Source organism: Xiphophorus couchianus, chromosome 2 (genome assembly GCF_001444195.1).
Source record: "Xiphophorus couchianus chromosome 2, X_couchianus-1.0, whole genome shotgun sequence".
NCBI classification, from domain to species: Eukaryota; Metazoa; Chordata; class Actinopteri; order Cyprinodontiformes; family Poeciliidae; genus Xiphophorus; species Xiphophorus couchianus.
In genome coordinates, this window is record NC_040229.1 from 21,164,033 (window position 1) to 21,180,908 (window position 16,876).

The 16,876-nt window shown below is 39.0% G+C and overlaps 1 protein-coding gene and 2 long non-coding RNA genes across 3 annotated transcripts; 2 read left to right on the top strand and 1 right to left on the bottom strand.

The window, feature by feature from the left end:
* The first annotated feature begins 6,057 nt into the window (after positions 1-6,057).
* On the top strand, positions 6,058-10,040 carry mterf2 (mitochondrial transcription termination factor 2). Its single transcript, XM_028025654.1, has 2 exons — positions 6,058-6,137; positions 8,525-10,040. Exon 2 carries the CDS (start codon positions 8,554-8,556, stop codon positions 9,679-9,681), a length of 1,128 nt encoding a protein of 375 aa, XP_027881455.1. The 5' UTR covers positions 6,058-6,137; positions 8,525-8,553; the 3' UTR covers positions 9,682-10,040.
* A 364-nt stretch (positions 10,041-10,404) lies between these two features.
* On the bottom strand, positions 10,405-10,722 carry LOC114149636 (uncharacterized). The gene is made up of 2 exons (XR_003596549.1): positions 10,582-10,722; positions 10,405-10,500 (listed from the first exon to the last, which is right to left on the bottom strand). It is a non-coding gene; the product is annotated as an uncharacterized LOC114149636 (long non-coding RNA).
* A 4,470-nt stretch (positions 10,723-15,192) lies between these two features.
* LOC114135280 (uncharacterized) lies at positions 15,193-16,860 on the top strand. The gene is made up of 3 exons (XR_003593575.1): positions 15,193-15,420; positions 15,765-15,832; positions 16,411-16,860. It is a non-coding gene; the product is annotated as an uncharacterized LOC114135280 (long non-coding RNA).
* The last annotated feature ends 16 nt before the right edge of the window (positions 16,861-16,876 follow it).

The following is a 16,876-nucleotide window of genomic DNA, read 5'->3' on the forward strand; positions in this document are numbered from 1 at the left end:
CATTCCAGTGAGATATTTGAGTCTTTAAAGTAAACCTTTTCTTGTAATTCACTTTTGGGGCATAGAAACAAAGAGTACTCGATCTCAAATGTTGGAGCGATGCATGTGTAAGTCCCTTTGTGTTCATCAGAAATAACAGGGATTATTAAGGAGAAGCTGTCTGGTTCTTCACCAGCTGATATGTACATCTCATTGTTCCTTGGGCTGCTGCTGTTAAGTTGTCCCTGTGGAGTCTCCCACCACAGGTTTCCACCATCACCACTACAATTTAGCACTACTCTTTCCCCTTGGGAGACATAAACCTCTTTACTGTAACTGTAGTCTGGAAGGAATAGGTTTTGGAAACCAAGGCAAGTCTTACCTTTGAACACAGTGCAGTGAAACTGTGGAAAATTCTGGAACACAATTTTATTTACCATGAGCACAGCACCGTTTTCTCGGGCCTCCACAGAATCCTGCATTTCTTTCATCACCGGCTCCAGTGAAACACTGCTGTCCAGCAGGAGTATGGGCTTGTAGTCAGGCTGTAGTTCCAGATACCAGCGCACAAAAGTTCCCTCCTGACCAACAGAAGAGCTTTGGCAGCGAATATCCGCTCCACCTTCACCATTCACTTTGATCTCTTCAGCTGAAATCTCTTCTTTGCACACGAAGAGCTGCTCCATATGATTGTTGACCATTGTATGATTCTGCCAGCATTCTCTCCTGTAGATCCCAGAGTCCAGGTCTGTGAGTTCATCTATCTGGATCCCAAGCAGATTGTCATCTTCATTCATCTGAATTCGACCCTCCAGGTCCACGGGAGGTGTGTTGGGCAGATTCTGGTTCGAGGAGTTACCCAGTAGTTGTTCTCCGCCTGCAGCAGATCTGTAAGCAAGAAGATAATCCGCTCCAAAACAATAACCCATCACAACATTGCCGCCCTCCTCCCTAAACACAATCTCTGGCCCCTGACTGCAGACCTGACCGAAGAGGAGGAGGAGGAGGGAAAGCAAAAGGCCTGTGATCTTTGTGCAGGTCATGTTGGTTGTCTTGCCACTTCCACACCACAACTGGGCTGAGCTTGTACAGTCTCTGTTTTATGTAGCCACCTTAGTATTTCACTTGTTCCGCCTCCTATTCATTGTGTTGTCTTCCCCTTTCTAAATCAAACCCAATGACACGCTCCCACACAAACAAATATCAGAGAAGGGCAACAGTAACAGGTGAAACTAAAATAAAGAAAGTTATTTTATCGTGACAAGCTCTTGTTAGGTCGGTCATTAACGTCTCACCTGGTTGTAGTTTGACTAGGATGTTTTGCTGTTTTGACAGGTTTTCACTCAACACCAGACCTACAGAGTCACCAAACGGGCTGTGGGAGTGGCTAAAGGCTTTCTGGAAAGACAGTTTCGTGCAAGCAAGCTTATTGGCACATTTGCAAATGCATGCAATGTTGTTTTTCTGTTATTATTACTAAAAATTCATTATAGGTTCATTGAGTCAACAGAACAATCTGAACTGAATCTAGATGTAGATAAAAATCACATACTGGTTCAGGTTCCAGGAGGCCGTGAGTGTCTTATTTCAATTGTAGATTTTATGCAAGAAAACAGCCAGCTCTCAACCTTTTACCTAAGGTGAGTTTCAAGTCTATTAAAGATTGGGAAACATGATACACAAAAAGATGAATGAAAAATCTTTTTATTAGAGTGCCAGTAAGAGCAGACACAGCTGCTCAGAAGTCCTCTTAGATTTGGCTTTATTGGCACAGCATTTCTCTGTAAGAGCCATGTTTCTGTGCTGAATCACTACAGAATTTGTACTTTCACTACACTGTGCCTTTAAATGGAACGCATAGTTTTTCAGGTGGGGGAAGGTGTTTATTTTGTTTCTTCAGTATCGAAGTCCACTTCGGCAAGATAATAAAATTGCACTTTGCCCTTCAAGCATTTATTGATGTGATCTTGATAATAAAGTGTTAGAAAAAACGTACAAGTGGTAATATCTAAAAATGAATCTAAGTTCTCCGTATTGAAATAAATAAAAACACAAAGTAAAACTTAGACTAAAATCTTCTATTAAGTTGTGCATAATGAAAAATCATTTCAGTTTTTGTTTCTTCTATATGCAGGCCATAAAAGTCGAGAAGACAACTTTCATGACATGCACAATAAATTACATTTGTAACATCCAAAAGCTTCTAAATCGCCCTCTTTGTTTATGTATATCAGTAGTAGATTGTTTTAGCTTAAACCTCTCACATCTTTTCAAGGAAGAATATGAGTCATATGTGTATAATTAAGGTTCAGTTTCTTTGTATGGTGCGACAACAAAAGTCATTTCAAAGCACTTAACAGGACAAAGCTGCTCAAATTACTATATTTTATGTTGGCTGTTGAGCTTTAACTTTGAACCAGGAATGTTAGCAACACCAATGATGAAAAACTATGAACATGCAAACTGCAGAAAACATCTACCTAAGTGTTTGAAAATAGAAATGAAATCAGACCTAGCTAAATTATGTTGCAGTTCCGGGTGCTGCGGTGGCTCAGGTGTAAAGTACAAAGTATATATGGAGGCCTTGGTTCTTGATGCAGCGTCACAGGTTCTGACTTGAACTGACATGACCTTTGTCTCATGTCTTCCCCCTATCTCCTTACTCGTGGAGTAAGGAGATAGGGGAGTGGTTTCCTGTCTGAGCACTCTCAAATAAAGGCCACAAGAGCCAATAACACCTTAAAAACAGTCATGCTGCAGTTCCATGGGGAATTGCTACTTGTCCTGTTAAGTGGCCAAGTTTACTATCATTAGCTCAGATAGATAATAGTTCTCTGTGTAGAAATATCAAGCGTTGGCTTGTCTTTTATGACCCAGCTTTATTGGCCATACCTGTCAAATAGAGTTATGAATGTTCAGAATCTATAGCTGTCAGGATGTCATGGATACTGCCAGACGATTCTGGCAGTATCAAGAGGAAAACACTGAAGCTGCATTTAGAGGTTATTTCTACTGGAGTGGGAGATACGTAGCTCTCTCTTTTCACTATTGAAACGGATCAAGTCGACACAAATCCTTTGCCAGTATTGTTTTTATGAACTGGCACCATAGAGAGTGCACCACTCAGTAGGTTGTGTAACTCTTCGACTGCATTAATCTCCGTTCTTTCGGGGTCCTCTTTAAAATTTTGTAATAAAGGAAGGGGGAGAAAGTATGCAGTGTGTACAACTTCACTTCTTAGCTGTATTTAACTAGCTCTGATTTTAATGTGATGTTCTCCACATGCTTGCTGATGTTCACACCTTCGCCTTACCAAGTTCATCCTTACTCAAAGATATCTCCTGACTAGACTGGTGACTTTATATCCACAGACTATAACCCTCAGACAGATTTTTTTCCTTGTTTGGGTTTGACATCAAAACAGCTGCTCCCCTCCTGGGCTGTTCATGGGCCAATCAGATGACTTCAGAGTTCCTTCAGGGCTGTAGTGTGTGAAAAGAGTCTTCATTTATCACACTGACATCGGCAACAGTGTCAATTTTAAATTCAACCTGAGTTTCATCAGCCTTCAGCTACAGTTCATGATTCCCTTTTCTCATTTTTATGACACTCCAAAACGTACAAGATATGAGGTTGGCTCATCTTTAGGTCTCTGTAACCTAGTTTACTAATTATCTGTGTCGACACACTCTGGCCCACTGCCCCATTTTATGACAGCCGTGACACACAGCTTTCTCTGCAGCGCAGATAACATATTATGCGGTACTTTTAACATATTAACACATTTTAACATAACATATTTATCTTAATTTCCCCCTTCCTTATGTTGGTGTAGTTTTCTTTGTTGTGATTTTGAGTACATGCACCTCTTTTTCTTTTGTCCTAAACAGATCCCTTCTGTTTAGGGATGAATTCATGTGATTGTTTTGCATGATGTTTTCTGTGTTTAACATAATGTACGTTTTCCCTACTGATAACTAAGTAACTATACAACACTTTTTTTGTATAGACATGGAACTTTACACCTTGTGACAAATGTGAGTCTGGTTATTTATTTAACAGTTTAGTCAGCACTTATCCTGCAATGCCATGTTAATATGTAATGTATTTTCCTTCTCATACTAAAAATCATAGTAATGTTATTGCAGATCAGTTAATTTTTAACTGGATGCTGAGATGTAAGAATACAATAAACTAGAATTTTCAAACATAAGCCGTCACAATGCAGCATTGTAATTGTCACATTTATTATCCTTTGTCCTGTTACTGTTGTCAGTGGTGGGATGGACTTACAGGCAAATTGTAGCAGTAAAAGATGATTCATTCAGTATCAGACTTGCATCCATTGAATATCTGCTCGTAATTCACGCAGAAAGGAGAAAACATCACAAAAAGCTTTTGTGTTCAGTGTACAAAATATTCTTGCACTACAGAGAATGGAGTTGCTGGTGTCTTGTTCTTCTTCTGGTTTACTGTTAGTTTTATGCCAGATGTAACAGGATACACACCATTCAACAAGATACACTTTTGTCTTGGCTGTTTAAAGAATATTTTCCCATAAGTCTTTCTGATCATTATGAAAATCTCTCTCTGTATTTTGCTTGGGTCCTAAAGCCTTAAAGATTGCATTGTTACCCTTTTCAAACTAGAAGGTATTGACTTTTTTCTCATTTGCTTTTACATTTCTTCAGATCACCTCATAATATATTGCTTTTTTACACGTATTAGCCGACTTTATACTGTCAGATACATTCTATTTAAATTTCTTAGCTCTATAACCAACCCCAGTGTGGCAAGGGGAAATGAAATTACACAATTAAACTAAATCAATTATTTCTCAATATAACAAAGGGGAACGTCTCGATAAAAGCTATTGAAACAATTAGCAGGTTGAGTGGGAATGTGACAACAGATGTGTTTCTTTGATTCCACTCTAAGGAATTCCCCATGAAAGTCATGAAATCCACTGACAGTACTGAAACAAAAACAGTCACATTTATCTTTTCATATGTGGACATCTGTCAAAAAAAAAAAAAATTACTGAAATAAGTACAATTCTAGCACCAATCTGTTTTCCCTTGGGGTAAATAATCAGTTTACTAGCACATAAACTATAATGGACCCAGATACTCGCACAGCAGCAGCAGCAGGTCCTGTTTGGCAGAGGCAACAGCTTGCAGAGCTGATGATCAAGCATCATGATTAAGCACCAACTGTGAAAAACTCTCCATGTGTTCGGTCCAATTCAGTCTGGCGCTGATTACACTCATCAGGACCCCTCGTGCTCCAGGGTTTGGAGGCGCACCAACTGCTGTTTGAGATCCAAATTTTTCCAAAAATTATTTGATTACTGGACTTACGGGGGGAAATAAATTAGCAGAGTTTTAAAAAGGTGAGAGCTGCAAAGTAGCATGAGGTGTACTGGGGAAAAAAATAATGAAGAGGGTTTTCTTTTTGCTAGTTAGGAATTTTTTAGAATATTTAATGTCGAGAATAGAAAAAGCAAAAGTTGCAAGTTGTGTGGTAATAAGTAAGAAGAAATGTGTACTCTTGAAATAAAAAAAATGCAAAGTCTTAACTAAAATGTTCTATTGTTTAAAGGGGATATTATGTAAAATCAACTTTTTTGAGCTTTATATCATGTTATGATGTTATTGAAATCATCAAAAACATACCTGGAGTGTTGCTTTGATTTTTTCATGTTCGGAAAATCCTTGAATCTCCAATAGATTTATGATAAATAAATAAATGATAAATGTTTAGGCACTCCTTCTGGGAAGGAGTGCCTCCCAGAAGGAGTGCCTAAACAACACAGTAAATCATCAAATCAAGTTTATCTGCCTAGCACATTTCAAATGTTCATTGACTACATTTGTAGTAGTTGGTAACTCCACCATGCTTAAGGGAACACAATGCTCGACAAATTAGCTAGCTATTAATTAGCTTGTTAAAACTATATACATGTTTTATGTATATAGTTTATATATGTAAATCTTTTTTCCTTTTGGAAAAGGAAAAAAAACCCCAAAATATTTCTAATGTTTCGTATCGGTTGCAGTTTTTGCGATACCTCTTACTGCCACTGTGTGTCACTGTTTTCACCCACACTAGAAATGTGTTTCATAACAAAACGTCATATCCTCTGACCGCTGCTAAAGGTAATTCATTTAAGTTACAAATGTTTTTCTGTATTACTCTATATTTTAAGGTATTTCAATACTTCAGTTAAATACATATGTTTTTAAACCTATAAAATCCAGCCCATTACTTAGTCAATGTGCCTCCTGCAGTGTATCGGGGCTACTTTAGTGTCATCCAGCTGTTAGCTTCCAAGCAATAATATATTCGTATTTATTGTGTGACAGATTAAAAAGCGCATCAGTTTTAAGGTTGTTTCGTGTCATCAGTCAGTATTGAGTCAGACCAGACATTCATGTTTGCTCATGCTATCTCCTTTAACTCGATTTGGCATTAACCGAAGAAAACCCATTATATCCAACCACATCAGGGTGCATGTTTTTATAAATATAAGGTTGAGTTAACGTTGAGTGACATGAATCAGTTCAGTATAAAGTAAATAAGCCTTAGATGGGTTTTTTATCTATTTATTTATCATAAATTATTTATTTTTGGGAGATGTAATCACAGCAGGCTTAAAGTGTTGGTTCAGGATGATAGGGGTGCTTGTTTAGCTTACAGTGAAAAATAATTGGGGCATAGCATATTTCTGTTAAGGTTTATTGTGTAAAACGAAGATGAGGTAATTTACCAGAGAAATTGCAGAGATGGGTTGAGTCTTCTCTGGTTTAATGGGGCGTAAGAGTAAATGCTCCCCCTCCCCCACCTGATGCTCAGGAAGGTGACTGAAAGGAAGCTATTCCACAGTGAATTGAGCTTTGCTGTCTCTTCTAGTCCATGGTCACTGCCGAGAAAGACTGATTCAGATCTTTGGTCACATGTCTTGCCCAACAACACAAGATGTGTGAAAACTGAAGAAAAAAAAACACTATCTGTGGAGCGAGAAAAATTAACAAAGTCCAAACCTTGTTAAAGAGAAAAAACAAAACACAGCTTTATTTCACATCGGCACAGATGGAGAACTCCGAAGAGATCTAACTAGACAAAGGAATCACCTCTCTATATATACTGTATACTGTCCTTCTCCCACAGACATCACCAACATTCCCAAGGAGCTTATCAGATTAATACACACGCAGAGAAAAATGCAACCTTCAGTTAAAAATGGGTTTCAGACAGAATATTCTGTGCCTAATAATAATCGCTCAGCCATCGGTCTGGTCTGTCACTCCGCAAGGTATGACAACTATTTACTTATCGCCTGTTGCTAAGCTTCTGACACACTAAAGCAAACTGTACTGTGAAGCTGTGAAGGCCAAAAGAGAAACAATGACTCTGTAAGCCTGAGTAAGATATAATAAACTGATTAAACATTGTAAGATTAATATTAAATAACTTCTAATAAAAGTAAACACACTGTGAATAATTATTTTATTCCACACTGTCTATCACTCTTTTTAAGGAAAAGCTGCTTTAAAGCAACAGTTGAAAAGCTATTTATATAACTCGTATGCAGGTGAATGACATGAAGAATAGAAAATTAAATAAGAAAGTAATAAAAACAAACAGTGCCAAAAAGGTAAACAATATGTACAATAAAGTCAATGATAAAAGGCACAGAATAAACAATGACCGGTCTTGCTCTCTGGATATTGAAAGACGGCTTAAAAAGATGAGTTTTTAACAGAGATATGAAGTCATTTAAAGATCTAGCAGACCACACCGAAAAATGGAGACTGATCCAAAGCCTAGAGGCTGCAGCTGCAAAAAAAGAGAAAAGAAAAAAATATATAAAAAAAAAAATTTGCAACTCAACAGACATGCTGCTCATGCCTCAGGCCAACCAGCTACTTTTAAAAAACAGTACTTAATTATAGAGCTGCACAATGTATCACATATATATTGTGCCGCTGAAATAATATAAGTGTATGCCACATGTACCTATCACGTGGCTACACAACAATTTGTTTCAGCAATAGATTGACTGAAATTTTAGAAATAAAGTACTTTCATCTAGATTTAACATGTTGCATGTGCTATAATTATATATATATATATATATATATAACAAAACAGTATTACGTACAAAAGGTAAGATTACAGCCAGCCATCATTTTTTCTCTACAACATATTGGCTCCGTAATCCTTGACTTCATCTTTCTGCTCCGTTCTATGTCTTTTTTCCTAAAATGTTGAAGGTCCATTAAAGATACATTTGGAAAGAGGTGAATGGTGACAATAAATGTCGATTTTCTTGTGAATAATACCATCTCGTCAAGTAATAGCCAAAGAAAATAATTCAATTTATGTTATTTTATATTCATGTTGCAGTGAATGCAGCATGACTTAAAGTAAAACAGAACTGCAGATAAAATCAGAAAGCCTGTTTATGACTACACCTGTTTGAACCAGCTCTCATGACTGAGCGTCCTCATTTGATTGTTATTTTTATTGTCTTTTATCACAGCAACTGAGCAGCCAGAGGACTTTGTCTCAATGTTGCGGTTGATTGCAACATCCTTGTGCCTCCGATGTCAACATGTCCCACTTTTACTTTCAAACCTCAAGGCATGTTCAACACTCAGCTCTGTGGAAAATCAACAGACTGTGGAAGCTCTTTATGAGCTGTCTGTGGACATCCAGAAAGTTCGGAAACTTAAAGGATGGGTGCTACATCAAAATCCAGCCTACACTAAGGAGGTAGCCAGCCTGCTGAGAGACATGGGTGCCTCGATCCCCATCATCGCTCACATCTTGGCTGTTCACCCTGAGGCCGTCCTCTGTAATCCGGAGCAACTGCAGGCCCAGCAGGAGCTGTGGATGTCTGTCTGTCCGAACCACAGACAGCTGATTGGTATTATTGAGAAATTCCCAGCCTCCTTCTTCTCCACATCTAGTCACCTAGAAAACCAGGGGAAAAACATTGCTTACTTCCAGAGCCTGAACCTTAACAAGAGGATCATTACCAAACTCATGGCCAGTGCTCCACAGAGCTTCCGCAGGCCTGTTGAGCAGAACCAGCTGATGGTCTGCACCCTCCAACAGGCCTACACGGAGCTGGGTGGCGACGAAGCCAACATGAGAATATGGCTGCAGAAGCTGCTGAGCCAGAACCCGTTTGTTCTGCTAAAGCCGCCGGAGGTGCTGAGGCAGAATCTGCTGTTCCTCAAAGACAGAGGGTTCACCACCAGCGAACTCCTCCGTCTCCTCTCCAAACTGCGGGGCTTCGTCACCGAGCTGAATCCGGACAGCATGTGTCGGACCCTGGCTTTCTCCCAGGAAACCATCGGCTGCTCTGACGCAGAGCTGAGGGAGATTATCCTCAAGTGTCCGGCTCTGCTTTACCATCCAGAATCCACTCTGGCTGAGCGCTTTGAGGGCCTCCTCAGCGCTGGGATCAGCATGTCTCAAATCATACAGACTCCAACCGTCCTGGAGCTAACCACGGAGATCGTAAATTACCGTATCCACCGCCTGAAGAGTTGCAGCTACGACGTTAGCACAGGGAGTCTAGACATGATAAACGGCACCAAGAAAGACTTTGAGATGAACTTTGGGAAACTGCAGCTGCGTAGAGAGAGACCACTTTTTAACCCTGTTGCCCCTTTAAAAGGTGATGACTGAGCAGATGTTGGATTCACCAAAGCATGAATTGAAAATAATTCCTTGTAGTACACGGTCTTGATGAGTACTTTTTCATTTGTGCCTGTATCACAATATAGTGTCTTAAATCTGATGGTGTTCTTCATTTGCAGTTGGTTTTTCATGGTGGCAATCCAAAGTGCATCAGATTTGCCTTAAATTATAAATGAAATAGTAACCTGATGTGAATTTTCAAGTCTAAGATTGAACCTGTGTAAAGAGTGAGACTTCCGTTTTGTTCACAGTCACCTAAAGGTAAAACTTAATGCAATTGCTTTCAACCTGCTGCCAAAGCTCCAATATTTTGGAATGTAAAGTGAAATAAACCCAATTAAAACATCCTCAGTGGGTTCTGTGTCACTATTTATGCTATTTTATTTATTTTTTGCTTGTTTGGGTTGTGTTTACCATAGAGGAAATTAATTTAAACCTGTAGTTTGGACCAGAATTGTTTTTTATGGCTGCAGCTGTTAGCACTCTTATTTTGAAGGAAAATGATTGGAGGCTCATATCCTAACCAGGGCCTTTCTGCTTGGAGTTTGCATTTCATTAGAAGTTTACATTCATTGGACATAATTTTTTGGCTTTTAAATATGCATTTTAACTTGTCTTCCTCTAGGAAGAACTGATTACCCAACAAACAATTTGTCATGATGGTAGTTTTTAACAAGCCCACATGCAGAACACAAGACAGGAGAGGTAGGATCAGTGTTAAATGATTTAATAATGATCACACAATTATCAGCGAGAATCAGGATGGTCTGGTCCAGGGGCAAAGACAGTGACGGCAACAATGGTTCACTACGAGGAAAGAGCAGAGTGGTGAGTTCAGGGGTCGTGGGAAGAAAGGAAATCTTTCTGGGAAAAACAGGCTGATCTTACTTGTTGCAGATGAACGGAGTCTTGGAGGGGAAACAAAGTATGTCCGGGGTCTCGGTTCTTGGTGGGTCCAAGAACAACGGAGGAGTGCGGCGGGCAGCGGACAGGTAGGCTCGGGTGCAGCGGAGAGACGGAGGAGTGGTACGGCCGCCAGCCGTGGGGGTCCAGGAGATAATTGCAAAACAACGGAGAGGTGAGTCTGGGAACTCGGGCAACCTGTGGATACTTTCCACGGCGTCACGAGGGTGGTTCATAAACCAGGAATTCAACCGGGATCTCATCAAAGGATCACCTAAAAGGCAACGGAGTAAACAAAGATAATTACTAGAATGTTCAAGACAACTAGAAACACAGAGACGGGCTCAGGGGGCTCAGAGGTACCGTGACTGGCTAACACTCAGGCGACGCTGGACTGGCGGCCAACTCCTTAAGTCTGCGCCGCTGATGAAGATGATCACGAACAGCTGCGGATAATAATGCACCGCACTCCAACCGGAACCTGTCGCCATCTGGTGGTAAAAGGTAATAAGGGTGCACAGGAACTCCCACCATGCAGCCAGAACCCCGGAACATAACACAATTTCAATGAATTTATCAGAGTTTGAAGGAGTCAAAGTAAAATTTTATAACATCAAATTACGTCAACAACGATTGAGGATGATGGTGGCAGCGTCATACTGAGGGTCAGCTTTGCCAAGAATCCAATCCATTCAAATGAACTGTACCAAATCTGATACTAAAAACACAAGTTGTCTAATATTCACCCAGATTTTGTTATGTCTACAAAAGGTTTTTGATTCCTCTGCAACCAAAATGTTGACCAGAATGTAGTTAGGTTGTATCTAGATAATTCAACCTGTGTAAGCAAAATTTATATTCACGTCAATTAAATTGTAGTTGTGAGAAGGGATTGAAGTTGATTGTTGTTGCATTATTCTTCCACATTCAAAAACAAAGTCTTTAATGTGTCTTGATGTGCATAATGAGTGCATTTAAACTTCATTACATCTATCTTCTCTTTTTATAAGCGCTGAGTTTAATGCTAAACAACCTTTTACAAAACGCTCGGCTCTGCAAGCTGATTTTCAGTTTACATCTGCCTCAGATTTCAAACCTTTTGAACTTAATCGTTATATCAGTAACTGGCATTAATATGTTGAAAGCTGAAGTATTTTTTGCCTCAGCCACCAGAACAGGGTGATACTTTACTGTAAGCTGCTACTGTAATTGCAGGAAATTATATCTATCTTTTGACTTAGGCATGTGGTTTTCCCAATTAAGCCTAACAGCACCGTGCTGTTATTACAGTGTAAATCTTTATTGGAAGAAATGAAGGGCAAAATGTGATGACAAAAAGACATACGCAGTGCCTTATTGATGTCTAACAGGTTTTTTTTTTTTTTTCCAGACAAAGGCTGGGGGTTTTTTTCCAGTTGAGAAAAAATTTCACAGCTCATTAAAACATCTCACCGTTACAATAACTCCTCATAAAAACTCTGCTTGACATAACAGCGTAATGACAGACGTGCTGAGATGCTGTCAAATGTATTGTTGAGCACAACTGAGGCTTTTCAGCCCATTTTATTTCCAGCCGGAGTCTCATCTTTACATGGCTCTCTGCAGCTCTTCCCCTGAGGGAAAAAATATAGCCCAGAGTTTTATTGTTGCTCTGCAGATCGAAGGTCTTTATTATAAGCTACTAAAGTGCCATTTAGTTATCGCTTTAATGAACTCAAAATATCAACATAAAATAAGATTTGGGTCAGTAGTGGTTTATTTGAATGTGCTTCCAAGCTTTAATTTAGTGTTTATTTGAACATTAAAGGAATTTTAGACCATTCATGCAAAACTGACCCTTATGTTTGACCCTATTCCTGAAAGAGTTTGCTGTCCCTAAATCTAAGATGCTTCTGAAAAGCGTTTGAGTGAGGGCTGGATGTAAGAAATGGGGGGGGAAAAAGATGTCATACTGTGCATTGTCTACATCAAGAGGCCATGTTATAATGAATCTGCTGTGATGTTTGTACCCATGCAAGGCCCTTGAAACACAAAGTGGCTTTTTAATGAGAGCGAGCTTCTCCTCTAATGAAGCCACGACTTTACGCCCCGAGGTTCCCTCGCTCTCACAACGGGGGGTCATGACTGAGACAGAGGATGTGTGCCTCCAGAGTTGTGCTGTTGGACGTTAACAACTTCCTCTTCCCATCTGCTGCCTTCGGCATCACTCACTGCGGTCGTGTAGTCAGGACGATAGCCAGCGGGCAGGTGATGCAACACTGAGCGCATCTGGTAATGAAACCAAGCCGAGCAGATGGATGTCTGACCAGAGTTCATTTTTCCAACCATTCACAACATGAGAAGCCTGAGGGGCAACAACATTACCACCAGCACACCGCAGCTGATGTCCTGAAGGTCTCTAATTTTCACCGGCAGTAACTTTACCTCGCTACGCTGATTGTTTATGGTTTATGCCTGTCTTCAATGCAGAGTAATAAAAACAAGGAGTTAATCAGGATGAGTCAAGGTGAGATAAGGCCTGAGGTATTACTCACTTGGTGTCCTTTCCTCCTCTGTTGACAGCTCATTTCATACTAAGCTATTGAACTACTCAGACAAGCCTGAGAGGTTAATATGAGTGCATGTGAATCTTTTTTATTTCATGCAAGTCTAACTTAGTGCATTGCAACAGAAACAGATGAATGTCTTCATGTCCTGATTTGTCCATTTACTTTGTCTGGGGGATTTCTTATTTAAAGTGTCTTTTTCAAACTGCTTACATGGGTAGAAAAAAGGCTGAAATTCAAACTACACACACATTTTCACTCACAAAAGCATGATTAACATTTTGTTGAAAGGGATTTGCATGTCAGTTTTCTCTTTTCCTCTGTGCTCCATCAAAGTGTTTCCATCAGTGTGTCTTAGCGCCCGGTATAGACCAAATGTCACGCATCAGGAAGAAAATACCAGTACAAAACCCAGTTTTTGATGTTCAATGACAAAACTTAAATATAATTTTGCATTAAACACCATGTGAGATTCTCCAAAAAATATATTATTCTGTTGCTATGAGATTGACATAATCTGCTCATGATGAAGTTTATCATTTTGACAAACATTTAAGCTCTTGTTTTTGACATTTGTTGTATTTCTCCGGGTCAGGGGGTCACATACTTTTTCCAATAAATTGGGCTTATTATAGAGTTCTTGAGGTAAATAAAGAAAGAATACGATCTATTACAAATTGCAGATTTTTAAAGCAGGCTCAGATCTTGTAAAAGCCTGAATAGTGCAAAAAATACAAATGTAAAGGTTAGTACTGCCCAGAGAAAGATTTTGACCCTGGGAAGTAGCATAGTGAGACCCCTAACCTCACTTGCCAAATAGAACATCCCTCCCTGCTGGTGGTACCGCATGGAGTGGACTTCCTGTTGCGTTTCTGCACTGAATCTGTCTGTGTACCAGGAGCCAAGGCCTAATCACCAGCTCTCCTTCAAATCTGGGCGAGGTACTTTGTTTTGTGTGGCTGTCAAGATAAAGATGCATAAATTGCTTTTAGTCAGACTTAATTTTTACTGATTACAAACAGAGCTGAGCCTTGGACAGAGTTGAGGTTCATCTTTTTTCCAGAATTTAAACATAAGTGAGCTACTAAAAAGTCAGGAGGGAACCAAACATAATCAGATTTTTCATAAAAACTCGGATAAATTCATTAAACTGTGCTAGTGTATTTATTTATTTTTGCCTGTTTTACCTTTTTAACTGCTTTACCTCTGCATCACAGATGAATACAGATGAACCAAATGCATTCATAGACAGACTCAGAGACACTAAACCATTATATCCAGGAGTGCCGAGCAAGTGCAAAGTGATTGCATCTGCAAGTCTTAATAGTCATGTTTGAATGTGCTTGTATTTAGTGCACTCTGTGTTGAAAATATGGTGCAGATATGAAGCAGATAGGATGTGAAAAACATGCAAAAATGGAACAAAATGCATTGCTTCCTGGAAATGTGTTGGGGGGGGACAAATTTAGTGTAAAAATGGATGATGGCGCCAAACTTGAAGTGTCGGACATGTTTTCAACGCGTCTCAAAGGTGCGTTCTCAACGTGTTTCTGGAGAACGCACCTTTAGGAGCACTGGACTGAGTAGTAGTTCATATGACAAGCTCAGCAGATATGAAGTTTCATCTGACTGTTAGCTACTTGATGCTGCCGCTAGTCTCAGTGTGAGAGGGAGAGATGGTATAAAGCAAAATTTACTTTTAGGAGCTATACATTGTGACATAATGTTATTCCCTCATCAAAAACATACCTCGAGTGTTGCTTTGACACTCTTCACCATCCTCTACATGAAGATGGTGAAGAGTGTCTTCAGTTAGAGTGTCGTCAAATTCACTGTAATACAGACTGCTACAAGAGATCTTTCCTGCCAACAACCATCACGATCTACAACACCTCTTTGAAGAATTTGAATAAATGAGTTACAAAATTTTATTTCTCATTGGCATTAACAAATTATTTTTGAACTGAATTTGATTATGCACTGTGAAAACATTGTAGTTACTACACATATTTACAAAAGAATTTAGTTTTTATTCTTTTTTTATACATTTAATGTCGAGCAAAGTGAAACTGTGGTCAAATTCCTTGTTTGTGGACAAAAACTTGAATAAAGCCGATTCTGATTCCATTTTTGTATCCAAAAGACTTTTCGAATTTGAGTCTTTTAAACTGCCCTTGCCACTGGTTGCCTTGGAAACCAAAAGCACCAGTCAGACTGATCATATCAAAACAAACAACAAACTTGCAAGAACATATTGGACATCTGCCACTGCTGAACGGTAAGTTTGTTTTCTGTAGTTTGGAGTAGAAAATATCTGGGGGTAGTTTTGTGTTTGATGTTTTCATGCTGAAAAAATATGAACAGTCACATGGCTGTACAATTGCAGTTAAAACCAAAGTTGATTAAATATGACTAATCACAATGAAGAGCATACGGGGCCTGTAGTTGATTTCACTTTGTCATCTCTTTTTGAATTTAGATTTTTTTTTTCTTTTTCGGCCAAACTGGTTGTGAAAGAAAATATGTTCACTTTTCAAAAGAAAACAAGTCTATTTATACATTTTCTGGCAGCATCTTGTTCTTCCTCTTTCTGATTTTGATGCCTTGTTGTGCTTCAACCAGAGCTGGATCACAAGTGGAAGACATTGAAGCGGATGTCAAGAGCAACAAGAGTGACAAATTTACCAGAGGTCAGTCCTATACAATACAGTCATATTCAATAAATTAGAGTGTGGATTATGATGAGGCTCAATTGTCAGCTTAAAAGTACTTACTGAAACCTACTGGTATTAAACTTATTTTTCATTAGACCCACATTTCTGCATTAAGAATGTCTTTTATTGGTCTGATGTAATATTCTAATTTTAAATGTTATGTTTTCATCACCTGTAGGCAAAAGATCTTTGTCGACAGAAATAAAAACTTTAAAACATCAGTTTGTGTGTAATTAGGCTATATAACCAGTTTTACTTGTGCACTGAATTGCTGAAATACATACATTTTTCATTAATACTCTAATTTGTCAAATTATATTGATACTGTGCTTTATGATTGTAAATCTGCACAATAGTGGATCATGTCAAATATATTTAAAGTTATTAAATCTGGACTAAATTACCCCAAATAAAACCAAGATTGGGCGCATTGAACGAGATTTGTCTCCCCCTCATACAAGATGTTATGGAAAATCTTTCATTCTGTCTTGTACAATCATGATGAAATATTTCACTATATTTCTTTTGCTGTTTCTCCTGATTTGGCTCCTCAGAATTATAGTGGCATCAACAGGAACAAAATCCACGATGAGTTGAGCAGAGCTGATGACAGAAAACATGACGAGCCATCCCATTCTGCTGAGGGCAGACTGCAATTTGGGAGCCTTTCAACTTTTCCTAAACAGGTTACCAAAACTGGAAAGACTTATATCCGTGACAGGTGTGAGAATAATTTCCTAAGAAAACACATTCGATAGTCCATCAACACATCCACACCGCGTCGTCTATCCCAAGCAAATGTGCACTTTCTGTCCCCTCCGATGGCACCATCTAGTGGCTTAAACGACCAACTACAACCCGATTGTAAAGGAACATTTTATTCACACGGAAAGAAACATCGACTTGTAAATTGATTTTTTTTTAGTTAGAAGAATAACACCTGCTTGTGTCTGAATAAACGATCTCAAACAGGAATACACAGGGTGAAATAATAATAATAATAACACTAAAACATGTTCT

Excerpts from the sequence above, each read along its gene's own strand:
- mterf2 (XM_028025654.1), top strand. The coding sequence starts at position 8,554 with ATGTTGCGGTTGATTGCAACATCCTTGTGCCTCCGATGTCAACATGTC.